Source organism: Stegodyphus dumicola, chromosome 1, assembly GCF_044657685.1.
Source record: "Stegodyphus dumicola isolate Sdum_Otavi_A_Nest chromosome 1, ASM4465768v1".
Taxonomy (NCBI): Eukaryota; Metazoa; Arthropoda; class Arachnida; order Araneae; family Eresidae; genus Stegodyphus; species Stegodyphus dumicola.
In genome coordinates, this window is record NC_140768.1 from 170,381,275 (window position 1) to 170,392,125 (window position 10,851).

The 10,851-nt window shown below is 31.8% G+C and overlaps 1 protein-coding gene across 1 annotated transcript in view; it reads left to right on the top strand.

Annotated features, from left to right (window-relative positions):
• The window catches only part of LOC146999390 (mitochondrial inner membrane protease subunit 2-like), a 315,792-nt gene extending 313,009 nt beyond the window's left edge, over positions 1-2,783 (top strand). Inside the window, exon 4 of the mRNA XM_085823075.1 lies at positions 661-2,783. Within this exon, the coding sequence (XP_085679201.1) occupies positions 661-816 (156 nt within the window). The 3' untranslated portion in view covers positions 817-2,783. The remainder of the gene's footprint in view (positions 1-660) is intronic.
• Positions 2,784-10,851: the final 8,068 nt, after the last annotated feature.

The window sequence follows — 10,851 nt, forward strand, 5'->3', positions numbered from 1 at the left end:
TTTTGTTTTGTTTGCTTAATTTCTTTTATACATCGTTTTAGATTTATTATAGTATTTGAAGAGAACATGTGGCAACGATTAGATAATTATTCAAATGATATAAATTTGTATGCATTCTGAGTTATAATATGGACGAAATATAACGCTGTTAAGTGAACCTAGCACCAGAGTGTCGCTATGGTAAACAAATATAGTGAATTTTAAAGAGTGCATTTATTTTATTGTGGTCTATGCGCTATCGACGAAGTAGATTTTATAAAATCCATTACGTTTAAATGAAATGTAAGAAAAATGCGTATAATTTAATATTCCGTGCAAGGAAGTCATGTGGTCTACACATCAGATTTTTTTCTTTTATTATACAGAAATAACAAAGCCAAGTTGCACATACACACACACACACAGCGTAAAAAAAAATCTATTACTAGCAGTGTTTGAAATAAAAATAGAAATCATATTGACTTTGATTGTCACCTTCTGAAAAGTTTCTGGAGCTAGTTGCACCTTTTAGAAATGCTCTATATTAAATTATTATAATGAATTGTTAACTTAATTGTTCAAATTAAACTGAAAATTTATATTTCATGTTAAATATTAGTGTTTACTTTTTCTCAAATTACAACACAACTTTTTTATAATCTTTATTTTTATTTTTCATAGGTTTCTGTTGGATTGATCATTGCAAAGGCATCTCATATTGTGTGGCCGCCATCTCGTTGGCAAAAACTGGAGCCTCGTCTACCGACTGATAGACGGCCAATTGCGTGGCCTAAATTGCCAGCAGATGTTGTGTGGGACAGCGAAAATGATGACTGACAGTTCGAAATTCTTTGACTCAGATCATGAAACCTTTTATCATAACTTCCGTTAGTAAATAATGGCAACTGTTGCATTAAATGACGACAATAAAGCGAGAGGTTAATTAATTACTTAATAGATTGGGGAATTTTAAGGCAATAAATCTGTTCTCTCGTCGTAAAAGTTTAATGAATGCGTGTACACTAATAAAGGTTGCCTAAAAATGTAGCTGTAAATGAAACTTTTCCCGTGAGGTAACTCATAAAACATCCCAAATTTTCCAGTATACGTTAATAGTCCATTAACTTAAATTTTAGAGCAAGAACTCGTTAATTATGTTTGGGAAAACGGAAATCTGGTTTAGTATTTTACTGGAATGCTTTTTGTTACTGACATTATCGTAAAATAATTTCATTTTAATGGCATTAGTTGAATAAAAAAATCCACTTTGTTATAAAATGTATTTGTCTTTATGTTTAAGGATAATCTAATGAAGAATGATTATACTATATTTATAAAGTCTAAAATTTTGTTTGAGTTTATAATGAAGATAAAAGGAATGAAAATATTAATTTGTAAGTAAAGAAAATTTCATTTGCAAATTGAAGGTATTTTAAAACTCAAAGATTAAGAAGATCGAAACAGTGAAGACCAATTTGAATGCACTTAATGCAATGAACAGATATCTGTTTCTGTAAAATCCTGTTCTTCAAAATAACGTTTTGCAGTACATATTAGTACAACTGTAAAAATGTGTGTCTTTAAATATTTACTTTTGTTTGAAATATTGTAACATGATTTTTTCTTCTATTTAAATGAGCACAGATTAGTGTAGCGGAAGAGATAACTAATTAAATCTAAATCTAAAATGCGGCAATTTAAAAACAAGCGTGATATTAGATGAAAATAATGATTTCTTTGAAATGTAAATTAATACACTGTTAACAGTTTTCTCTGTGGTGAGTGTTTTAGCAAACTAATAAATTTTAAATGATATTCTGATTTTGGAAAACACAAAATTCGCAAATCGAACGAATTTTTTTTTCTGTTTATACTCTTGAATTCTGGCAGCCATTTAGTAAGAAAAAGAAGGAAATTAATTGCTACACGCTTATTGATATTCTGAAATTATAAATCCTATAGTTTTTTATGCAGACATTTCAGGATATTTGTGTAGAATGCAGCAGCAATTCTTTTTCCATCCGAGCAGGAATTCATTTCCCACAATTCTTTATTATTCCCACAATTCACAATTTTAATCGCATAAAATATATGATGAATATTTTCCTTTTTTTTTATTCTGATGATCGATTTTTGGTTTTGGGGGGTTTTACTCATTTATGTTCATACCTTACTATTCTGATTTAAGGATAATACCAGGCTATTATTCAATAAATTTGGGCTGAAGATGTGATTTGGCAATGTAAGGCCAAACCTGTCTAATTTTTCCATCACTCTCTTACCGGTTTAACTTGCTTCATATCTGCTTGTTTCAAAGCTGTAGGAAATAGTGTTGTCATTACTCAGACTTATTCTAAAATTGCCTTACTACTTACAATTGCATCAATCAACAAATAAACTCCTTAAAAGTTAAGAAGTTTGACTATACCTCTCAGTAGACATAATCTAATTAAAAATTGCAAATACATACCTGCCTGTCCCTCCCCCCAAAAGGAAGACATTTCTTAAATTTTATAACATTTTTAACAAGTTTGGATATTTTCGGTAATTTCTGATAATTTTATTATATAATGTATGTGAAATTTTACTGTATTCCACCTTCAAATGTGTTGTGTTGTTTGTGCCAAGATAGATTCTTCATTTGTTTTGTCGCAACTTGTCTTCCTACGACTGAAAAGTAGTACTCATTACTTGGATGTAGTCTGACGTAAAGAGCAAACCAGGATGTATTTTAGATTTGTACTTCGTAATTAAATAATCATTACATCATTCATTTTTATGTAAAACTGGATTAAATTATTTGATTGAAATTGTTTGTTCTTTTTTCTGTATGCATTTTTCTTCTTCCAAAAATTTCATAGTTTGCTTTCAAGAAAAGCCTATTTTTAATTTTTTTAATTATTATTCGAAAGTTTCATAAGCCAAGATATAGAAATTCTTAATGATATTCTGATTTAAATGTCTTCATTTTTTATTAATCTCATACATGCCAAATATTTTGACATAACCTATCTTAGAATACATAATCACAAACTTATATTTAACACTCCAACCCCATGCATCCGTAAATAGATGCTTCAGTTTTACTGAACTTCAAGATTATAAAGTCTGTCATTCGGTCTTCTAATAACACCTTTATCCAATTGAATCTTAAAACATCAAATTCTACCATCTTTTCCAAGAAATATAGTCTTTAATCCTATCTAACTTCCAATCACAGTGTTTCGCATTATCTTCTCGTACAACATCATTAATTTTAAACGCGGGAGAATTCTTTTGAGTTTTTGTAAACATGACTGAGCTTAATCCTTGCAAAAAGTCTTTATGAAACTCTTTCCAAAAATGCTGTAATAATAATTGTTTATAATCCCATCTTTTAATCAACTGAGATCTTATGGATTGTAATTTAGATTCAGCTGAAGGTAAAACATTCAATTTAGATCCAGTTAAATCAGATGATGAAAGAGGATCAGGTTCATTTGGTTCGTTGTATACGTAGATTATGGCCCTAGAATTGATAAGTTTGAACTTCAACTGAAGCAACATGCAGTTCTTTATAAGATAAAGGAGCATTACCTAAGATATGTTTTAAACAAGTTTTTACAGCTGTTACCAAACGATCTCAGAATCCGCCCCACCATGAAGCACCTTCTACGTAATCTATTCAATACAATAAATACGTACAGTAAATTTCCGTTCAAAACTATCTTCTCAAGGAAATTTAGAACCTTTTTATCTTTACAGAATGTATATAAATACTTCAATTCACGATCGGCAGTTTTACAGGTTTTAGCATTGTCAATGCAAATAACACTATAACAAACTCTACGCGCAAAACATCTGCGCATCTTGAATATTACTTGTGTGAAAATTTTTCGGCATAGCCAATGTAACAAAATTATAAATTAAAAACATTAGTAAATCACGAAACATATTATTGAATGACATTTGAGGGAGAGAAATCAACCTCGAAATTATTCTAATGTACTTCTTTAACGACCCTTAAATGTAAAGTGAAAATAAAATCCCACATTTTAGAATTAAAAAGCTTTGTAAATTGATCGTACAGGAATCAAACTGGGCCGCCCAACCAGTATAGTGGTTAGCGTCGCTGACTGCCGTGGGTTCGAATCCCGGAGAAGGCATGGATGTTTGCAAGTGTATAGTGTCGGTGCGGCATGGCGAGCCAAAAGTCCTCTCGTGTGGTTTGGTGGAAGGGGTGAAGGTGGGAGACCCTCGGACCCGCCCCTCTCGGGGTGCTCTCCATCAAAATTGGGGGCAGAACTGAACTAAATCGGACTATAACCTGAATGGTGATCAAGGCTGTTGCCAACGGCAGGCGTATTCTAGCGCTCCTTGCCACGAGGAATTTCCTGGGTTGGGCTTAAGCAACAATAAGAACAGGAATCAAACTTTTTGTGTTTTATTAAATTCCTACTATTAGCTCTGTATTTTGTTCAAATTTTCAATCGTTAATAGTCGTTAATCGTAAATTTCAATCGTTACTTTTTATTCATCCACTCAAACTCAAATACATTTTCTTTAACTTGTAGTGGATGACACTTGACGTTAATACAGTTTTTTCACATATTAAAAATAACTTTTTTTGTATTTTATTATTATTATTATTATTATTATTTTATTTAAATTTTTTTTGTTGACCTAAGTAGGAATTGACTTTAAAAATATTTTTTATTTAATCAATTAATTTTCAGTCGTTAATAAAATACTTTTTATTCGTCCACTCAAGTTCAAATACATTTTTTTTTAAACTTGTAGTGAATGGCACTTGATGTTAACAGTTTTTTTTAAATATTAAAAATTGTTAAAATTTTTAATTTAAATTTTTTTTGTATTTAAAAAATAAATATAGTTATTTGGGGAATGTTTTTTAGCAACATGCATCTGCATAACTAGAAACTTGATGAAATATTTTCTGTGATAATTACCTAGCCAATGATGTGTCTAATCGTTCAAATTGCTTAAAATTTGTATGATACAAAGTGAATTCTTTCTTGTAGAATCCAATGCTTTTGTTTCATACAAATAATTCGTGTTTAATAACTGCATTACATCAGCTATTTTTATACTTTACATAATATTTTCATCTCATTAGGAGAAAAATGCAACTTTATTTGTTTATTTTAATATTTAATTTTTTAAATTGCCAACCAATTAAAAGTTTTAACTGCTTTCCAAAATATATATTAAAGTAATACGTTGTATTACTTAAAAAGTAAATTAACCGGAATTCCGTTCTCTGCACAAATTAATTACTTTTCCTTCCTTTTTCTGAAGTTTCTTTGAGGCTGAGAAGGGCAAGGCGTTTAAGCTAGAAAAAATTATTAATTAGATCCATGTCTAAGATAGAATTGCGGAAATTTTCGTGGTAGTTTTTTCAAGATTAAAAACTTTTAAGTTACCAACGGAGAAAAACACTATTTCTTTTGAAAGTTCTTCAACTACTTTATGGTTGTTTTTATTGCAATTGCCTAAAAATAAAAACAAAAATAACATTTAATTAATTATCGATCTACTTTCACATCAGAATAAGCACTTTTGTTTTTAACTGAAAGGTAGGGAAAGTGTTTCCTCTTAAACATTTCAGAAAATACTGTGTTAATAAAAGATGAAGATTGTAAAAGGGGCGATAATTTGGTTTTAATGTGATGCGTTTCTAAGAACTTTCTATAACAATTTAACATTTTTGAAATACTTCTGGAAATAGGGATTAGACCACTATTTTTGAAAAGAAATAATCATCTACTTCCCCTTAGAAACATTTAGAATACTCATTTTCTTATCGTGTTATATTAACCAAACTTGATATATGACTACTGTTTCACCTTCTATACTAATTACCCCCTTTTTATAACAATTTTTATTGTAAGGTTACTGTTATTTAGATTAGGTGCATAGCAAATTTTAAAAAAATTTACAAAAATTTATATTGTAGAGGTATTAGGTTATAGCAAGAAAGGTGAAAAATGAGCAATGCCCTCACCGGAACTCGAACCTGGACCTCTCGAATACGTGCCGAGTGTGCTACCGCTACACCACGAAGGCATGCTGGAAGGAGCGAAAAAATGCCTAATAATATTTTTATTTAGGTCTCAGAGAACACAAGTATAAGCACAAAAATGTTTTCTGCAATCCTGTCAGTCAAAATGAGAAAATAAAAATCATCATGCGATCAAACCTATTCGAGATATCATTTATAAAAATTTATAAGAGATATATGCAATTGTTAGTGACAGCTGTGCATTTTAGTTTTTGAAACATATTCCTATCTTAGGAAAGGATAAATATGTAAGTAAGATTTCAGATCTTGATTCTGATAGATCCACTACCTAATGCTTATTTGCGATATTTGCATATTAAAGAATCTTTTTTTAGAGAAAGATATCCATTACGATAACAGACCGTTAAGATTGTTTGTCTGACGAAAATTATCGTAGTTATAGCTTTATCTCATTCAATTCTTAAATAGGAATCATGGAACTTCCTCAAATTAAAGTATCAAAAAATATTCGGTCATGCAAAACGTCACATGGCCGTACTTCGCATTTTGACATTTTTAAAGTTAGAAATCCACGTGTGGTAATATTTTGAACTCTTGGACCAATTTATGTAATATTTAGTACTGAAATGCCAAACAGAACGAAGAACAGTTAAACCTTTGTGAATTTTTTTTCATGAAAATGATAAACTTATAAGGTATTTCTCCCACTTCCCTAGCGTGCTTTCGTGGTGTAACGGTAGCACACTGGGCCGGTATTCCAGAGGTCCGTGGTTCGATTCCCGGCGAAAGCGGTTGCATATTTTTCATCTTTTCTGCTTTCAAATTAACCTAATGACTCTACAAACTGAGTTAATTAACTTTTATTTGAAATTATGAAACTGATTCATCATATTTGCATTTAAATCGACTGGAGCTGCGATGGTATCTGTCACAACTTTGAATTAATAAGAAAGGTAACTAGATATATATTATTACGTTTTCCTTTTCTTCTGACACCAATTGTTACGTTATTTTCTTCCTTCTCGTTCGTACGGGTTTCGTAGATTTGGAGTGAATAACGACGACACTTGATGAAGTATCGAAATACACTTAGGCAATGTTAATCAGGACAGCTCCAATAACACTTTTTACAGTCGTCGAAGATCTACTATAAACACGCTGGAACAATCAGCGACACAGCCTTCACACTGTCAGGCAATAACGGTGGAGACAGCTTCCTGCAAAGCACCCGACTCTGCTTTTCGGAGTCGACTCTGCTTGGTCGTTCTCGGAACTCCCCGTACTCTCGAGACTCTCCACGCTACAATTCGCGATGCACTCGACGACACACGAGCACAGCTTCCGACTCTTCGGTTCAGTCGTTCCCGGAGCTCAACACGCTCTCTCGACGATGCACTAACCGCGAAATACTAACAGACTCCTTCGGTGTACTCGACGACCCACTCGGCACTCGGTGCCTGGCTGTCAACTCGATCAACTCGGCAGGGATTGACTCGCTAGACGAGGCACCAACTCGATACTAACTAACTCGCACGCTAGACGAGGCACACAAACTCGCCCTCTCGATGAAGCACACATTGACTGACTGCGGACCAGCAGGTTTATATAGCTTTCGGCCTGTGTTCGAAAACATTCTGGACTAAACCGGTAGGAATTCGTTCCAGAAGGTTCTCCAACCGTCCATGGTATATCGCCAATTTTGTCTCCAAATGGGCAATTTCTCGCCAAATGTGGCAAAACCCTGCCCTCCTTGCTATTTTATGGCAACCCTAAAACTGCTTTGCGGAGAAGTCATCTTACCGCGCCTGTACATTTCGTAACAATATTTTTGATTAAAAAACAGTTGTTTACTTACAAAACTAGACTCTTGTTATAAGTATTCCGCCCCGCCGTCTTCCTAGCGTGCCTTCGTGGTGTAGTGGTTCCGCACGCTGGGCCGGTATTCCAGAGGTCCGTAGTCGATTCCCGGCGAAGGCGTTGCTAATTTTTCATCTTCCCTGAATACCCAATGTCTCTACATTGCTACTTAACTCTTCTTATCATTTCATTAGTCGCCCAATCGAAATTGTGCTTAGCGATGTTGACTGTCTCGCCGAAATGCCCGAGTTCAAATTCTGGAGAAGGCATTGGTGTTTGTAAATATATAGTGTCTGTGTGGCATGTGGGCTACTCTAAATATGCGGCGAATCGAAAGTCCTCTTAAGAGTTTGGTAGCAGGGGAAGAAAGGGTGGGAGACCCTTCTATCCCTGCTATCAAACTCTCAAGCAGCAGGGGAGGTCGTACTGTCAACTGTATGGTTGTCAACGATAGGAGCAATCTTGCATTCCTTACCACGATTAATTCCGTGGGCCTTCTTCTGATGTTACATTAGTCACAACAACAACAGCATAGTTTTATTATATTGTATATATTATTTTTATAAAACTGAAATACGTATTATTTTAGAGAAGAGTTTTAGGTATAATATATACTAAAAAGAAGTGTTCGAAATAAAGCTCAATAATGGTTTCAAATCAATTTTTTTAATTTTAATATTTGCTCGCAGAAAAATTGAAATAGCTAGTGAATTATAGATAACAGAATATAATGTAGAAAAATCCAATACTTTAATAATAGTTTTTAGAAAGAAGCGCTGAAAAATCTCTGGTATTCCCTCTTCCTTTTCTAATACTTATAATTTATGCATAAAGCAAAGTTCGGACTTTTAAAGATCAACAGTACCAGTATAGAGTGCAGTTACTCTGGGTACTTTTTACCACATTCCATCTTCTCATCAGGTATTTAAATAGCATTGCAATCATAACATATGTTAATTAAAGAGATGCATCCCATGTAATATAAGGTAATTCAGAAAGAATCAGCCGATTCAAAGATTTTATAATTTTGAAAGTTAACGAAATAAAATTATAAGTATTATATGAATATAAAGAAAAACTACTATAAAACTTTTACTATAAAAGCGAATTTTAAAAAGACTTTTTTTTTAAGAAAATGAAATTTAGATAAAGTAGAAATCTTTCTACGTATTTATTTGTCAATTTGCACTATGTTAACAGGATATTAGTCTAAAGAAACTTAAAACTTGCATTTAATCTGTTTTAGATGCAGTTATTATTGATACACTGATACGTGTTTAACAGGTACTTTTATTTCGCCGTGACATTCATTATAAATGTAATTCAAGGAAATCATGTTAATTATTTACAAGTAAAACTTTGACATATTTCTTTTATTTTCATGCATTTTATAAAAATTTAAAAATCGGATTATGCTTTCTGAAATACCTTTTATTACTTGAAAAACCATAAAAATTTCGAAAAATTATCTTAAAATCGTCCATTTCGGAGGCAGCATTTTAATAAAGACGTGATACGTATTAAAGGACATCTGCTTGAATTATTTGCACATTCTAAACTGTATTTATACAGAATTACAAATTAATAAATTAATTAAATCAAAATGTTTACGTAAAATTAGAAAATCCTTTTTTCTTTGACGCTGTGCATGTGACTGCACATTTAGGCTTATTATATTTGATGTCGTTTATTTAAATATTTTTAATTATTCTTTCGAAATTTTGTTATATATCGGATTTTAAAAACTTTAATTCAGCGTGTACTTATTTAATTTAAATTTTGTTGCTTAATGTCTCGTTTCATTGTTATATTTTGTTTATTTATTAGCTCAAATTAGTGTTAGCTCAGATGCACTATTAATTTCACTTTGGCATTTTACGTCGACTCACTGTAAATGTCCGTATCACTTTTCAAGCTGTTGCCACCAAATATTATCGCCCTGTGTTAAATAAATTAAATAATGAAGAATCTGCATAAATGTATATATGTTTTTCGCATTGTGATAAAACAATGGTACCTAGAGCCATCCAGTTTTAAATACCGTAATTCTACTCCTTATATGGGAATCTGGAAGCTCAAAGTTGGAATTAGTTTTGTTATCGATTTCATACTTTCTAACACTTTAACAAATTTTTTATTCATAACGATTTCGAAGCAATGGCAACACTGTATGGAAAAAAAAAGTATTTTTATCTTCAGCGCGCGAGACTATTTTTCGGAAATTATAAAGATATGCTCATTTTAAAATTGTTTTACGAAATTTCTATTGAATTGAATTTTATGGTTTAAGTGCAACAAACATGATATTTAATAAATAAAGATAACAGAGAAAACGTTAAAAAACGCTCCCTTTGGGCGTAATGTAAAATCTGAAAACTTTCATATTTGTATTTATTTATTTACTTTGTGAATTTTATTGTAATTTTTATTTTGAGAAAAGCATTTATTGCATTTGTAGGCGTTTATTCATTTGATTTTATAGTCCTTGTAATTTTGTGTAAATAGATATCAAAATCTGAAAATAACCTAAGGTGAAGCGATGTCCTATACATTGTCAAATTTTTCCTGGCTTTGGCAATAGTTTTATGTATCCATATCAGCGAAATTTGCTGTTTTTCGCAATCTTAGTGGTATTTTAGGAACTTCTATAAAACACTTTCGTGAGACACTGAATTGATTTTCTTCTAAGATGTTCAAATACTGCCAGCCACTTTACCGAATTTATATTCGTCCTGCATGAAGAAGAATTCGTGAGACACTGAATTGATTTTCTTCTAAGATGTTCAAATAGTGCCAGCCTCCTTACCGAATTTATATTCTTCCTGCATGAAGAAGGATCGCAGAATTATCTCTTACTATTTCAGTTATGAAATAAAATTTCACTTTTTTCTGCAGTATAAGCAGAAGATCTAGATTTAATCGAGTATTTAATCTGTCTTGTTCCAGACTACAAAGCAATTACGTTTAATACTCAGTGATTATAATCTTTATAC